This window comes from Nesoenas mayeri (genome assembly GCF_963082525.1).
Source record: "Nesoenas mayeri genome assembly, chromosome: 1".
Taxonomy (NCBI): Eukaryota; Metazoa; Chordata; class Aves; order Columbiformes; family Columbidae; genus Nesoenas; species Nesoenas mayeri.
In genome coordinates, this window is record NC_137541.1 from 213,544,285 (window position 1) to 213,560,356 (window position 16,072).

The following is a 16,072-nucleotide window of genomic DNA, read 5'->3' on the forward strand; positions in this document are numbered from 1 at the left end:
CTGCCCGCGGCGGGGTCGGGGACGGGGACACGCGTGGCCGTCCCCAAGCGGCTGCCCAGGCAGCCGGGCCTGCTCAGAGCCCCCCGGGAGAGGGCAGAGCGGCTCCAGCACAAGGAACTAGAACACGCGCTGGTATCGGCAGTTGCCATCGCTGGGCTGGGTGCCGGTGCCGGTGCCAGCGCCGCGGGCAGCCCTGGGGCGGGTGTCCCCATCGCCAGCCGGGCCTGTTTCCCGGGGGCTCTGGACAAGCCGTGGGGCGATGCCGGGCTGCCATCAGGCCTCGGTGCCGGCGGGGGGCGGCGCGGTGAAGTCGCTGCCGGTCAGGGTGATGGTGAACGGCACGTCGATGGCGTCCCCGGCCGCGTCCCGCGCGGTGCCCGTTCCCCAGGCGCGCAGGGGCTGGGTGGCTTTCCGGAAGCGCTGGGGTGGGCGAGGGTGAGCAGGGGCTGCCCCGAGGCCCCCAGCGTCACCACTGCGGGTGGCAGCAGGGCCAGGGGGCCGGGGGGCTCAGACCCCACCACACCCGGCCCTTTGACTCTCCTGGGAAGGGTCGGTGTCACCCCAACTCTGTCACTGCTCCCTCCTGCCCCGGCCCCAGCGCTGGGGCAGCCCTTGCTCTGCGCCCTCCCCACCCCTGTCCCATCCCTGTCCCCATCCCCATCTCATCCCTGTCCCATCCCTGTCCTCATCCCTGTCCCCATCCCCATCCCATCCCATCCCTGTCCCAACCCTGTCCCCATCCCTGTCCCCATCCCATCCCATCCCATCCCTGTCCCAACCCTGTCCCCATCCCTGTCCCCATCCCCATCCCCATCCCATCCCTGTCCCATCCCTGTCCCCATCCCCATCCCCATCCCATCCCTGTCCCAACCCTGTCCTCATTCCTGTCCCATCCTTGTCCCATCCACCTCCCTGTCCCCATGCCTGTCCCTGTCTCCATCCCCATCCTATCCCTGTCCCCATCCCTGTCTCCATCCCCATCCTATCCCTGTCCCCATCCATGTCCCCATCCCTGTACCATCCCTGTCCCATCTTCAACACCATCCCCGTGCCATCCCTGTCCCATCCCTGTCCTCAACCCCATCCCTGTCCCCAACCCCATCCCTGTCCCCATCCCCATCCCCATCCCATCCCTGTCCTCATCCCCATTCCTGTCCCCATGCTCATCCCATCCCCGTCCCCATCCCATCCCTGTCCCCATCCCCATCCCTGTCCCCATCCCCATCCCCATCCCATCCCCATCCCCATCCCCATCCCCATCCCTATACCATCCCTGTCCCATCCCCATCCCCATCCCCATCCTCGTCCCCATCCCCATCCCCGTCCTCGTCCCCATCCCCATCCCAGCCCTGTCCCCATCCCCTACACCATACCCATCCCTGTCCCATCCCTGTCCCATCCCCATCACTGTCCCATCCCATCCCATCCCATCCCATCCCATCCCATCCCGTCCCATCCCGTCCCCTGGCACACTCACGTCACTCAGCGTCCCCGACTCGCGGCCCAGCGCCAGCGCGGCGCCGAGCGGGATCTGCAGGCAGGGGAGGACGCCCATGCAGACGCCCAGGCTGGTGCCCCAGGCGGGGAACTTGTAGGAGCCGTAGCGCAGGGGTTTGCTGTACATGTCCAGGAAGGTGTAGATGAGCGTGAACTGCCGGCAGAGCGCGGGAGCCGTGTGACGCTGCGGCACCGCCTGGCCGGGGAAAGGGCCAGGACGGGTGGCATGGGGACCCCAGGGGCACCCCGGCCATCCCAGCCCCACGGTGCCCGGTGCTCACCAGCAGCAGACACGGCGTGAAGAAGATCCAGCACAGCTTGAAGTAGCCCAGCAAGCGGCTGCACCAGGGCGGGCACCGGCAGATCATGTCCACGATGTCCCGGCAGAATTGGTCCACACCTGCGGGAGCCGAGGGAGCGGTCACAGCACCCGGGACACCCCGTGCGGGGCTGAGCTGGACCGAGAGCAGAGATCATGGAGCCCAGAATAACGTGAGGGGTTGAAGGGCCTGGAAAGCCCATCCAGTGCAATCCCCCCATGGAGCAGGAACACCCAGCTGAGGTTACACAGGAAGGTGTCCAGGCGGGTTGGAATGTCTGCACAGAAGGAGACTCCACAACCCCCTGGGCAGCCTGGGCCAGGCTCTGACACCCTCACCCCAACAAGTTGCTTCTCCTCTTTCAGTGGAACCTCCTGTGTTCCAGTTTGCACCCATTGCCCCTTGTCCTGTCCCTGGTTGTCACCAGCAGAGCCTGGCTCCATCCTCCTGACACTGCCCCTTTCCATCTTGATCCCCAGCAATGAGTCCCCCCTCCGTGTCCTCTTGTCCAGCTCCAGAGCCCCAGCTCCCTCAGCAGTGCTGGGTGCTGAACATCATCCACAGAATCCCAGCATCTTGGGCTGGTTGTGCCCTCCGTAGATCCCCCAGTCCAACCTGCTCTCGCAGGGTCACAGAGCAGATCACGCAGGGTCACAGAGCAGATCACACAGGATCCCAGGCAGGTCTGAATGTCTCAGAGCAGGAGACTCCACAGCCGCTCTGGGCAGCCTGGGCCCGGCTCCGGCACCTCCCAGCACACACGGTTCTGCTCATGTTCACATGGAGCCTCCTGTGTTTCAATCTGTTCCCGTTGCCCCTCACCTGGCGCTGGGCACCACTGAGCAGAGTCTGGTCCATCCTCTGACACCCACCCTGACATATTGATCATTGAGCACATCCCTCTCAGCTTCTCTTCTCCAGCTCAGCAGCCCCAGCTCTCTCAGTGTCTCCTCACACAAAGATGCTCCAGCGGGTGGAACCACATCCCTCTAGCACGGGTTAAACTGCACCCACATTGCAGCATCTCCCCACGGGACTGAGCTGCGTGGGGCGGCAGGACACGGGTAACATCCTGCCCACCCTGGCTCCAGGCTGCGCACAGCTGCCCGTGCACCCACAGAACCACCGTTTGCCGTGAGCCCCGGGATGCTGAGCCCTGGGAGCCTGGGGATGCTGAGCCCTGGGAGCCCCGGGACGCTGAGCCCTGGGAGCCCCGGGATGCTGAGCCCTGGGAGCCCCGGGATGCTGAGCCCTGGCGGTGCGGCAGGAACCCGTGTCTCGCCCGCTCACCGTAGCAGAAGGCGATGCCCAGGCACATGAAGAGGGCGACCACGACCAGCCCGAAGCCCGTGCTGTAGGTGTCAATGAGGGTGAACCAGAAGATGCCGCCCTGCGAGGTGGGGGGGACAGGGTGAGCGCGGCGGGGTGCAGGACGCCCCACGCCATGGCCGGCAATGACACCAGGGCCGGGAACAGCCCTCCCGTCCTCCCAGCTGAAGGATCACGGAATCGTTGTGGTTGGAAAAGCCCCTCAAGCTCATGGAGTCCAACCATAACCCAGCCCCGGCACTGCCCCATGTCCTGAGAACCTCATGTCCGTCTGTCCAACCCGTCCAGGATGGCGACTCCAGCACTGCCCTGGGCAGCCTGTTCTGGGCTGCAGGGCAGAGGGGCCAGTCCTGGTCCCCGTCCTCCCCCGTCACCTCCCCGAGTGTTCCGGGTGCCGCTGGGCGCAGCGACCCCGGACCTGGGTGACCAGCAGGAGCCCCAGCAGGAAGAAGGAGACGCAGAGGACGCCCAGCAGCGCCGTCTTCCTCCTCCAGCTGTGCAGGGCAGGGAACTCGTCCAGGACAGCTGTGGTGATGGCCTCGATGTTCCCGAACTGCGGGACAGGGACGTCAGTGGGGTTGGTCCCGGTCCTGCCGCCCTCAGGATGGTGCCACAGAGGGGACTGTGCAGGACACTGTCCCCACGGGCATCCCCACCCTGGGACACCTGGGCAAACCCCAACCGGTGCCGCTGGGACGTGGCTGCATCCCAGCGCCATGTCCTCGGGTGCACCCCACACGTGCGGGGCTGTGCAGCCCCCACCCCAGCGCCATCCTCATCCTCCCAGCCCAGGCACGCCGTGCCAGCTGCACGCCCAAGACGGGGGTACCTGGCACCCTAAGGCACCCTAAGGCACCCTAAGGCACCCTAAGGCACAGGGCAGGACATGGGGCTGCCCGAGGTGACAATCACCAAAGTGTCCACTCCGAGGGTGATCAGCATCAGGAAGAAGAGGATGGACCAGAACGGGGAGCCGGGCAGCAGGGACAGGGCTTCGGGGTACGCCACGAACGCCAGCCCGGGGCCTGCGGGAGATGGAGGGAACCACCAAACCACAGGATCATTCGGGTTGGAAGAGCCCCTCGAGATCATGGAGTCCACCCATAACCCACCCCGGCACTGCCCCATGTCCTGAGAACCTCATGTCCGTCTGTCCAGCCCTCCAGGGATGGTGACTCCAGCACTGCCCTGGGCAGCCTGTTCCAATGCCACACAGCCCTTTGGGGAAGAAATTGTTCCCACATCCAACCTCAACCTCCCCTGGCGCAACTTGAGGCCGTTTCCTCTGCTCCTGGCGCTTGTTCCTGGGGAGCAGAGCCCGACCCCCCTGGCTCCAAGCTCCTTTCAGGCAGTTGCAGAAGCGTGAAAGGACACGTCATGGTGAGACGGGCCAAGCGCAGCTGGATGTGAGCTCAGCCCCGTGTCCCTGTCCCGGCACAGGGCACCGGGGTGTCCCCAGGCACAGCCCAGCACGGGTCCCCGTCCCCGAGCCCCCACCTGAATCCACAACGCTGCCCACGGGGATCTGTCTCTTCCAGGCCATGTGCCCCAGCACCGAGAAGATGGCGAAGCCGGCGAAGAAGCTGGTACAGCAGTTCCCAATGGTGATGACCAAGGTGTCCCTGGCAGGAGGGGGTCCCAGCCCCACGCTCATGAGGTGAGGATGGGGATGGGGGCGTCCCCATGGGCCGTGGGGCTCAGCCCTCCCCATGTGTGCCCAACAGCCTGAGTCCCTATGCCCCCCAAGTCCCCTGTGTCCCCCGCGTCCCCCATGCTCACCGGATGACGTTGTTGTCAAACCTGTTGTAGGAGGCCATGGAGAGCAGCCCCCCGAAGCCGATGCCCAGGGAGTAGAAGATCTGCGATGCCGCGTCGCTCCACACCTGGGAGAGGACGCACCGGGGGCTGCAGGATGCTGGGCTGGGGGTCACACTGCCCCCAGGGACCCCCCAGGTTACCTGTGCGCTCTGCAGCCGGCTCCAGTCTGAGGACAGGTAGAAGCGCACGCCGTCGAGGGAGCCGTCCAGCGTGGCCCCCCGGACCATGAGGATGAGGATGACGAGGTAGGGGAAGGTGGCGGTGAAGTAAACGACCTGCGCGGGGCACGGCTGGTTCGGCCCCGCTCCACCGGCACCGCCACCCCCGCATACCCCCCGCACCCCGCGTACCCCTCACACCCTGTGTACCCCCCACACCCCGCATACCCCCGCACCCCGCGTACCCCCCGCACCCCGCGTACCCCCCGCACCCCGTGTACCCCTCGCATCCTGTGTACCCCCCACACCCCGCATACTCCCCGCACCCCACGTAGCCCCCACACCCTGTGTAGCCCCCACACCCCGTGTACTCCCCGCACCCCGCGTACCCCCCGCACCCCACGTACCCCCACACCCCGCGTACCCCTCGCACCCCGTCTACCCCCAGCACCCCGTGTACCCCCCGCACCCCGCATACCCCCCACACCCTGTGTACCCCCCGCACCCTGTGTAGCCCCCGTACCTTGCCCGAGCTGCGGATGCCCTTCAGCAGGCAGAGGAAGAGGAGGGTCCAGGCCGCCAGCAGGCACAGGGCGAGGGGCCAGCGCACGGGGCCGGGGTCCCCCAGGCCGGAGCTGTGTGTCACCCCCAGCACCCGATCCCTGCGGGGACATGGGGCGGTGGGATGGGGACACGAGGTGCCCTCGTCACCTCCGCGGTGTCCTCAGCCATCCCTGCGCTCTTCACAAAGCCGCCGGTGTCACTGAGCGCTGCCCGGGGGGCCAGCCCCCGGGACCCGCGGAGGTGACCCCCAGACGCGGGCAGGGGACACGGGTTGGGGACACAGGTCGATGCCGCCGTGCAGGGACTCACTTCCAGAAAAGCTCGCTGGCGCTGACCCAGCCGGCGCTCGCCGACGCGTTCTGCAACACACGGCCCAGCGGGTCACTGTCACCGCCACCGTCCCCAGTGTCCCCCCCGCCCTCCCGCTGCAGCCCCCCTGCAGAAACCACCCCCACGGTCCAGCCCCACGTGGGCACAGACCCCACGGTGCCGCCATCCCGGGACGCCGACCTGGCAGTGGTCCCTGTAGCTGGGGGCGTTGCAGGACCAGGGCAGGGGGCTCTGGAAGGAGGAGCCCAGGTAGTAGAAAGCCCAAGCGATGATGACGTTGTAGTAGAGGGACACCAGGGAGGACACGATCAGCATGGCCACGCCAACACCTGCACCGGGAGAGGGGTGACACCCCGCGGAGCCCCAGCACTGGCCCAGGGGGTGGTGGGGTGGTCTCAGGGTCCCGGTGGACGTGGGGTGGGAAGGAAAGGAGCCCCTGGTCCCACCTCTCAGGAGCGGGCAGCACTTCCAGACGGTGACGGGCCCCGCGGCCCCGTACTGGCCCAGGCTCAGCTCCATCAGGAAGAGCGGCAGCCCCACCACCAGCAGCATGGTGAAGTAGGGGATGAGGAACACACCTTGGAGAACAGAGGGACAGCACGTCAGGGGACGGACGGCGCCATGGACAGACGTGTGTGGTTTGGCCTTGCGGTGGGGGATGTGTCTGGGTGGGACACGGCAGGGCAAGGTCTCCATCCCAGAGGCATCCCCAGCAGACAAGTCAATTAGTGAAGTGTTTCAATTGGAAAAGACCTTTGCGGTCATCTAATCCAACCATTAACCCAGCACTGCCAAGTCCACCAGTGCCCCATGTCCTGAGAACCTCCTGTCCGTCTGTCCAGCCCTCCAGGGCTGGTGACTCCAGCACTGCCCTGGGCAGCCTGTTCAATGCCCCACAGCCCTTTGGGGAAGAAATTGTTCCCACATCCAACCTCAACCTCCTCTGGCGCAACCTGAGGCCGTTTCCTCTGCTCCTCACGAGTTCCTCAGGGGACTCACAGTGGGGCCTGAGCGGGGAGCCGCGGGGAACCCGCTGGCCCTGGTTGGGGTGGGTGGTGGGAGCAGCACTGGGGTGCTGCAGCGATATTGAGGGATGAGGGATGCTGAGGGATGAAGGATGCTGGGGGATGCTGAGGGATGAGGGATGAGGGATGCTGAGGGATGAGGGATGCTGAGGGATGCTGAGGGATGAAGGATGCTGGGGGATGCTGAGGGATGAAGGATGCTGAAGGATGCTGAGGGATGAGGGATGAGGGATGCTGAGGGATGCTGAGGGATGAAGGATGCTGAGGGATGCTGAGGGATCAGGGATGCTGAGGGATGAAGGATGCTGAGGAATGCTGAGGGGTGAGAGATGCTGAAGGATGAGGGATGCTGAGGTATGGGGGATGCTGAGGGATGAAGGATGCTGGGGGATGCTGAGGGATGAGGGATGCTGAAGGATGCTGAGGGATAAGGGATGCTGAGGGATCAAGGATGCTGAGGGATGCTGAGGGATGAGGGATGCTGAGGGATGCTGAGGGATGAAGGATGCTGAGGGATGCTGAGGGATGAAGGATGATGAGGGATGAAGGATGATGAGGGATGAAGGATGATGAGGGATGAAGGATGCTTTGGGGTGAGGGATTCTCAGTGCTGCCAGACACTCAGAGCCTTGGGATGCTCAGAGCCTTGGGATGCCCAGAGCCCGGGACGTGCCCGTAGCAGATCCCAGTGTTTTGTTGGTCGATACGCTCTCTTCCACCTTCACCAACTGCCTTCTCTGCAGAGGAAATCCTGCTCCTCGCAGCCTCGGCCAGGCAAAATCTGTGCTGGAAAAGGACACTTTCCAGGGAAGAAACCGGCATTTCCCAGGTGCAGCGGCTGCCGCCCAAGCCCATCGTCTCCCGTCACCGTTCCCTGCAGCGGAGCAGCTCCCAGCCGCGATGTCGGATTCAGACCCGCAGACCAGACATGGGGCCGGCTGCTCGTTAGCTGGGCGCTCGTTAGCGCAGCGCTGGGGGGAGGGTGCCTGCACATCTGTGCACACTGCGGGGCAGCAGCTCTGGCAGAGGCTCCGTGGGGCTCAGCCTGGGGACGAGGGGACCACGGTGGGGACATCGGGGACCACGATGGGGACGAGGGGACCACGGTGGGGACATCGGGGACTCCTGCTCGGCTGCTGGGGGAGGCTGAGTGAGTGGGGACAATGTCTGTGGGGCCAGGGGACCGATGTGGCCCTCATCCCTCAGCATCCCTCGGCATCCTTCATCCCTCAGCATTCCTCAGCATCCCTCATCCCTCATCCCTCAGCATCCTTCATCCCTCAGCATCCCTCATCCTTCAGCATCCCTCATCCCTCAGCATCCCCCAGCATCCTTCATCCCTCAGCATCCCTCAGCATCCTTCATCCCTCAGCATCCCTCATCCCTCAGCATCCCTCATCCTTCAGCATCCCTCATCCCTCAGCATCCTTCATCCCTCAGCATTCCTCATCCTTCAGCATCCCTCATCCCTCAGCATCCCTCAGCATCCCTCATCCCTCAGCATTCCTTGGCATCCTTCATCCCTCAGCATCCCTCATCCCTCAGCATCCCTCATCCTTCAGCATCCCTCATCCCTCAGCATCCCTCAGCATCCTTCATCCCTCAGCATCCCTCATCCCTCAGCATCCCTCAGCATCCTTCATCCCTCAGCATCCCCCAGCATCCTTCATCCCTCAGCATCCCTCATCCCTCAGCATCCCTCATCCTTCAGCATCTCTCACTCCTCAGCATTCCTCAGCATCCCTCAGCATCCTGTGACACTGGGACACGATGGCTCAGGCTGCTTTGCTGCGGGGACAACGTGTCCCCTGGCGCTGGTACTGCAGGGGTGTTCTGAGCACAACCCTCCAACCGCCTCAGCTCCACGGCTTTGGGACAAACGCCCCCACACCGCCATTCCCCCATCCCTTTGGATGGGGCGTCAGGGGCGGCAGCTCCCCCTGAACCCCCATTTCTCTTGCTGGCCAAAAGTCCCTTTGGCTGACACTGCCAGAGAGTGGCAAGGATCGTGTCCCTGTCCCCATGGGTGCCCGGGGGGAGACCATGGGCAGCAGTGACATCCAGTGGCGAGCACGCCTGTCACTGCGGGGCGACACAGGCTCAAGGCTCCCGCAGCACAGCCCTGTCCCCAGGGCACCGGGTGGCAGCTGCTCCAGCTCCCACTGAGCAGCCGTGTCTCCGTCCCCTTTGTCCCCATCCCCAGTGTTGGTGCTGCCACCAGCTCTCGCTCTGCACCCTGTAGGATGGAGGAGACGCTTCCCTGGGGATCCGCGGCCGCCCCAGCCCCAGTGAGGGCTCAGCCACCTCAGTGCGGGCTCAGGACACGGGGCAGTGCCAGGGCTGGGTTATGGTTGGATTCGATGGTCCTGAGGGGCTTTTCCAACCCGAAATGACTCTGTGACTCTAAGACGCCTCTGCTGGCACCAGCTCAGCAGGACACCGTGGGGCTGGGGACAGCCAGGTGCGTGGCACAGTTTTGGGGGACTGTGGGGCACTGGTTGGGGTCCCACAGTCCTGTGTCCCGTGCTCGGGTGCTGCTGCCACCAGACGGGCACACCCGACACGTGGCGCAGCCCATCGGCAGATGAGTTCAGTTAGAGGGATTTAAGGAGCAGCCGTGGGGCAAAGGAGAGATCACCAGTTTAACTGGGTGGACTGGAAGGAATGTAGAGAACCGGTGCAATAAAACCCTGCAGACAGCTGCAGGGAAGGCAGGTGGTGGGGCTGGGGTCCCTGCAGCCCATGGAGCACCGGGGAGCCCAGGGCAGCAGCCGGGGCAGGTGGAGGTGATTTCTGGTGAGGAAAAGGGGGGTCAGGGCACAGCACAGCTGGCAGGGCCGGCCAGGAGCGGGGAGGCCAGACATGAGGGAGAAATTGTGGCCCTGAGGGTGGTGAGAGCCTGGCCCAGGTTGGCCAGAGAGGTGGTGGCTGAACCATCCCTGAGACATCCCAGGCCAGGCTGGACGGGCTCTGAGCACCCTGAGCTGTGACGATGTCCCTGCCATGGCAGGGGGGCACTGGGGAGCTGGGAAGGTCCCTCAACCAAACCTCTGTGACTCCAGGTGGTCCCTCCAGCTGTGCAAGAGGAGACTCCACCGGGGCAGCAGGAGCAGTGAGGGGCTCAGGAACGACCCTTGGGGGGATTTTCCCGTCCCACGGCCCCAGGACACGCGCTGCACCCTGGGGTGTTGGCACCAGGACGTGCGGAGCCGCCTGCCCTTTGTCCTGCCCCTTGTCCTGCCCCAGAGCTGCCGCAGGTCATTGCCCCCGCTTGGCCGACGTCCCGGGCGCTCCTGCCCGGCTGAATTGGGCTGTTCACAGCCGGCACCTCTGTGCGCGATGCACAAACCTCCCAGCAGCACAGCACCCAGTGGTCCCAGCTGCGCCATCTGGCAGAGCTGCTGGGGGTCACCGCCTCTCTGGCCAAATCCTGCTTCTCGGGGGGCAGGGATGCTGTGCAGGGGGCTCTGCATGGCGGCAGCTCTTCTTCACCCAGACCGGGCAGGGTGGTGCTCAGGGCTCACTCCAGAGCTGCTGCGTCACTCGGCTGCACTGGGCGGCCGCAGCAGGAGCAGAACTTCCCTGGCACAGACATGGGGAGGTGCTGTGAACTCCTCAAGTGTCCTCACAGCAGATTCGAATGCTGCTGTCCATAGAATCATTTTGGTTGGAAAAGCCCCTCAAGATCATTGAGTCCAACCGTTCTCCCACCCCTGTCCCTGCCCCATGTCCCTGAGAACCTCCTGTCTGTCTGTCCAGCCCTCCAGGGATGGTGACTCCAGCACTGCCCTGGGCAGCCTGTTCCAATGCCCCACAGCCCTTTGGGGAAGAAATTGTTCCCACATCCAACCTCACCCTCCCCTGGCGCAACTTGAGGCCGTTTCCTCTGCTCCTGGCGCTTGTTCCTGGGGAGCAGAGCCCGACCCCCCTGGCTCCAAGCTCCTTTCAGGCAGTTCAGAGATCAGAAGGTCTCCCCTCAGCTCCTGTTCTCCAGCTGAACCCCCAGGTCCCACAGTCTCCATCACATTGTGCTCCAGCCCCTCACCAGCTCCGTTCCCTTCTCTCCACTCGCTCCAGCACCCCAAGGGCTTTCTTGGCGTGAGGGGCCCAAAACTGACCCCAGGATTCACGGTGCAACACAAGACCCAGGTGAGCAACACAAGTCCCCAAACCCCTGAAATGCCCATGTTTTCTGTCCCCTGCACTGTCCTGCTGTCCCTTCCCATCCTCCTGCTCTCCATCCAGGAGAAGGGAGGGAAAGGGAACGAAGGGGAAGGGGAAGGGGAAGGGGAAGGGGAAGGGGAAGGGAAAGGGAAAGGGAAAGGGAAAGGGAAAGGGAAAGGGAAAGGGAAAGGGAAAGGGAAAGGGAAAGGGAAAGGCTGCGTGTGCCCCCGTTGTGCCCCCACCTCCTCCGTTGCGGTAGCACAGGTAGGGGAAGCGCCAGACGTTGCCCAGCCCCACGCAGTAGCCCAGGCAGGACAGCAGGAAGTCGTATTTGCCAGCCCAGGTCTCCCGGGGTGCGCTGGGGGCCGGGGTCTCGGGCTGGGCCGGGGGTCCCGGCCAGGGCTGGTTGGTGGGGTCGGTGGTGGGACCCTCCGTCTGGAAGATGTTGACCTGCGGAGGGGAGCGAGGCGTCAGGACGGGCTGGTCAGAGCTGCAGACTCCCACGGCTCCTCGGCAGGGCCGGGCACCGCCAAGTCCCCATGAAAAACCCCCTGGTCCTCCAAGCGGTTCTGGGGTCTCCCTGAAACCAGGGGAGCCCATGGCGGCCTGAGCTTGGGCTGGTCTAGAGCTCCGTGTCCCAGCGCTCTGGGCAGGTTTGACCCCGCAGATCCCCCATGGTGTGGGAGTTTCCACCTCTGCTCTTCCGTGCGCCCAAGGACTGTCTGCGCACAGGGACGGTCTGGATCAGCATCCCAGCGCCCAGCCCTGTGTGGAGATGAGGGGGTGCAGGGGTGCTCCCCACTGCTTATAGAATCACCAGATCATAGAATTATTTTGGTTGGAATTGACCCTCAGGCTCACCGAGTCCACCATAACCCACCCCCGGCACTGCCCCATGTCCTGAGAACCTCCTGTCCGTCTGTCCAGCCCTCCAGGGCTGGTGACTCCAGCACTGCCCTGGGCAGCCTGTTCCAATGCCCCACAGCCCTTTGGGGAAGAAATTGTTCCCACATCCAACCTCAACCTCCCCTGGGCAACTTGAGGCCGTTTCCTCTGCTCCTGGCGCTTGTTCCTGGGGAGCAGAGCCCGACCCCCCTGGCTCCAAGCTCCTTTCGGGCAGTTGCAGACAGTGTGTGCTCATCAGACCCCTCCTGCCCAGCATCTCCAAGGCCAGGGGGGTGACTTCCAGCTCCCACCTTCACCAGGGTCTTCCCCCTGCATGGCCAGGGGACCTGTGAGCAAGGGCTGTGCCCGGCCTGGCAAGGGGACACCTGGTGCCATGTGGCCCATTGGGACCACTAAAGGGGACAGCAGCAGGGTAGGGGGACTCACGCCTCTCACCAGCCCCAGCCCCTGCACCCTGACACGCAGACATATCTGCTGAAGGGGGATGTGCACGGTGGGGACAGATGGGACAGGGACATTGTGCCTCATTTGTTATTATCCAGCGGGAGCCAAGGGCTCAGAGAATCACAGAATCACAGATGGTTTGGGTTGGAGGGACATTCAAAGATCATCTAATCCTACCCCTGCCATAACAGGGACATCTTCACAGCTCAGGTTGCTCAGAGCCCGTCCAGCCTGGCCTGGGATGTCTCAGGGATGGTTCAGCCACCACCTCTCTGGCCAACCTGGGCCAGGCTCTCACCACCCTCAGGGCAACAATTCCTTATATCCAGCCTCAATCTCCCTCCTTTAGTTTAACCCATCACCCCTTGTCCTGTCACAACAGGCCCTGCTAACGAGGGGCCGCGGGGCCGCTGCTCGGCTCCCGGGCTCGGCCACCAGCACCGCGGGGACCCGCAAGGACGCAGCCCTGGCCAGAGGCTCCCACGGCATGACGGTCCTTGTTGTTGCGTGAGCAATTCCTTTCAGTATCGGTGTCCCAAGAGCCGCAAACGGTTGTTGCGAGCCCGGCCCGCACAGCCCGCAGGGCACGGGGCCGCAGGAGCGCGGCGCTGTGTGCCTCAGTTTCCCCGCGGCGGGAGAAGCGCCGCGCGGGCGCGGGGACGGGGCTCAGCCCTGCGGCAGCGCCGTGATTCACGGAGCACAAAGCCAGAGGAGCCGCTGAGCTCAGGCCCGAGCTCAGGCCCAGCGCCAGCCCAGGCTTCGCTCCCACCGCAGACTGAGGTTTGTTTGGGAAAAGGCTCCAGTTTGGAATTCATTTAAAACCGCCTCCGTGCTGCAGTATCTCTCCCCAGGTTTGAGGGGGCTGATCCAGCATTTATTCATCCTGCAGAGCATCCTTTTCCTCAGCTACCACCCCTCCCTCGACAACAGCGTGGGTCATGGGGAGAGCGATCTGCCAACCTGCAAACCCCGGCCAAACCAGGAGAGATGCTCCTGCACCTCTGCGCTCTCCAGAGGCTGCGGAAACCCCGAAACCCAGCGCATTCCCCGTCCTCATCCCTTATTCCCAGCGCCGCGGGCAGCAGAGCCGCTCGCAGGACACGCGCCTCGTGCCTCAGGGTCCCCCGACATGGGCATTTTGGGGCTGTTCAGAGGTGACAGCACCTTGGCCACACGCACCACGGGACACCGAGGTGTCTGCACAAAGTCCCCGGGTGCAGGTCCCCCCAGCAGCCGATCCGCGGGGATCGGGTTTGACCCGTGTCAAACCAGGGTGAGACTCCCCGCAGCGTCAGCTCCCGGTTTCCCGAACTCGGGTGCAGATTAACGGTGCCATCGGCCGCGGGGACACTCCTGGCCCCTGGCACAGTGTCCCAGCTGCCTGTCCTCCCAGCCCCGGCTGGGACAGCAGCGCAGAGCTGCCTGGGGGGTTTGCAGGAACAGCGGGGACAGGCCTGACCCAGCAAGTCCTGCTGATCCCACCAAGCTGTGACACGGGTGCCCTGTGCCCCAGTAGCACCTGCTGTCCCCACACCTCCCGGGCTTGCCCTGCTCGTGTCCTCGTCTCCCGTTGCCCAGAGCAATAGAAAGGTGGTTGTATAAAACCGCTTACAAGGGGCTGGACCACCCACCTCCTGCTGCTTTGAGCACAGGAGGTGATGAATCACAGAATGATTTGAGTTGAAGGACCTTCCCATTTCCCCCCGCCATGAGCAGGGACATCTTCACCAGCTCAGGTTGCTCAGAGCCCGTCCAGCCTGGCCTGGGATGTCTCAGGGATGGTTCATCCACCACCTCTCTGCCCAACCTGGGCCAGGCTCTCACCACCCTCAGGGCAACAATTCCTTATATCCAGCCTCAATCTCCCTCCTTTAGTTTAACCCATCACCCCTTGTCCTGTCACAACAGGCCCTGCTCAAAAGTCTGTCCCCATCTTTCTCATCGGCCCCTTCTAAGCCTGGATATGCGCAGCACCTTCCCTGGGGAGGTCAGTGGGGATGGACAGGAGTTAAAACACTACCAGGGCGAACACGAAAGGTGCCACAGGACAGCCCAGGGTCTCCAGGACAAAACTCCTGGCCAGAACGCTACTTTTGCCCTTCTCCCATGGAGCTGTTTTGCTCGCACACCCACAACGTCCCGCCATGGGGCAATTATTGCCGTTATCACCCCACCCGTTTCCAATCAGGCTTTACAGCCCTGGCAGCAGGGGAGGGAAATTCCCGGACGAGCCCGTCTGGCGCGGCAGGACCTGCTGCCCCCACCCCAACCGCTGCAAACCTGACCAGGGGCTGGGGGAGGAAAGGGGGATGCAGGTGAGGAGGAGCAGCGCTGGGCAGCCTTCGGCCTCGCCGCTCTCTCCTTGCTCCTCATGGGGACACAGGTGCTGCAACCCAGCCAGTGTCACCCCAGAGCGCCCAGCGCTGTCACTGTGACCCTGGCCTGTGTCCACACGTCCTGCACCTCAGCAGGACCACAGCCCCCCCAGCCCAGACGGCAGCGGCACCCCCATCTCTCCACAGTCCGTGTGCCCCACACTGGGGTTACCTGGGAGCTGTGACCCCCTCCTTGATTCCCTGTTCCCCAGCAGGGAATGTGCCCCTGGTCACCCCACTGCCCCGCAGTGACCTGCGGGACGAGCCGTCAGTGAGCGGTGGGTCCCTCTGCCCTTCGCAGAGACGTTCTGACCTCTGAAAAGCATCAGCCCCCCCTTTCCCGGAGAGGACCCGACGGCACCAGGCACAGCCCCCCAGAGCCCCCTGGGTGGTAGGAGACCCATCCCGTGCCCAAGGGGACACCGCGCTCCGGCCGCTTTGTGCACCCCGAGAAATCCCGGCAGCTCCACCAAACCGCAGCCACGGGGCAAACTGCAAGGGGGTGTCAGGGGTGGAGAAAACCCCACAGTGGCGGAGAAAACCCCACAGTGGAGGGACGGCAGGAGGAACCAAGTCTGGCTGTCACCTCGGCGCGTGGGCGCCCGAGGGACAACATGCTGCGGAAGCCCCGGTGGGATCCGGCATCCCAGTGCTGCTCCCACCACAACCAGGGCTCACTGGGGGGTCCCAGCAGGACCAGCCGCAATGGGGCTGTGGAGGTGACCTGCACCGGGGGGTCCCCAGCGCTGGGGGGTCCCCAGCACCCGGGGATCCTGCGGCCGGGACAGGGCAGCGCAGGGCAGGGCAGACACGTCCCCTCTCGTCCCCGCTCCTACCGTGGGCTCCATGGGCGCGCTGGGGGCCGGGGGCCCTGGCGTGTCGAGGTGCCCGGTGCACGGCATTTCCTGCTTGGCAGGAGGGAGGGACGGGCACACGTGCTCACCTGCACCAGGTGCAGCTCCGCCCCGGCCGAACCTGGACCCAGGGTACGGAATCAGCTGCCCTGGGGTCCCCGTGAGCCCCCCTAGAGCCCACAGCCCCCGGCAAGCTGCTGATCCCACCTGCTTATGCAGCCAGGAGGGAGCAGAGGTGGCGGTCCCGCACAGCGCGAGTTCTGGGGACACAGCTGACACAGGAGCTGT

The 16,072-nt window shown here is 64.6% G+C and overlaps 1 protein-coding gene across 1 annotated transcript; it reads right to left on the bottom strand.

Moving 5' to 3' along the window:
• Positions 1 to 273: 273 nt before the first annotated feature.
• LOC308037221 (sodium-dependent proline transporter-like) lies at positions 274 to 15,832 on the bottom strand (the record flags this gene model as incomplete). The annotated part of the gene is made up of 15 exons (XM_080338833.1): positions 274 to 420; positions 1,478 to 1,651; positions 1,779 to 1,897; positions 3,108 to 3,207; positions 3,565 to 3,699; positions 4,059 to 4,171; positions 4,644 to 4,768; positions 4,926 to 5,029; positions 5,105 to 5,239; positions 5,646 to 5,784; positions 5,996 to 6,045; positions 6,197 to 6,345; positions 6,463 to 6,594; positions 11,448 to 11,655; positions 15,767 to 15,832. 15 exons carry the CDS (start codon positions 15,830 to 15,832, stop codon positions 274 to 276), a joined length of 1,896 nt encoding a protein of 631 aa, XP_080194959.1.
• Between the last annotated feature and the right edge of the window lie 240 nt (positions 15,833 to 16,072).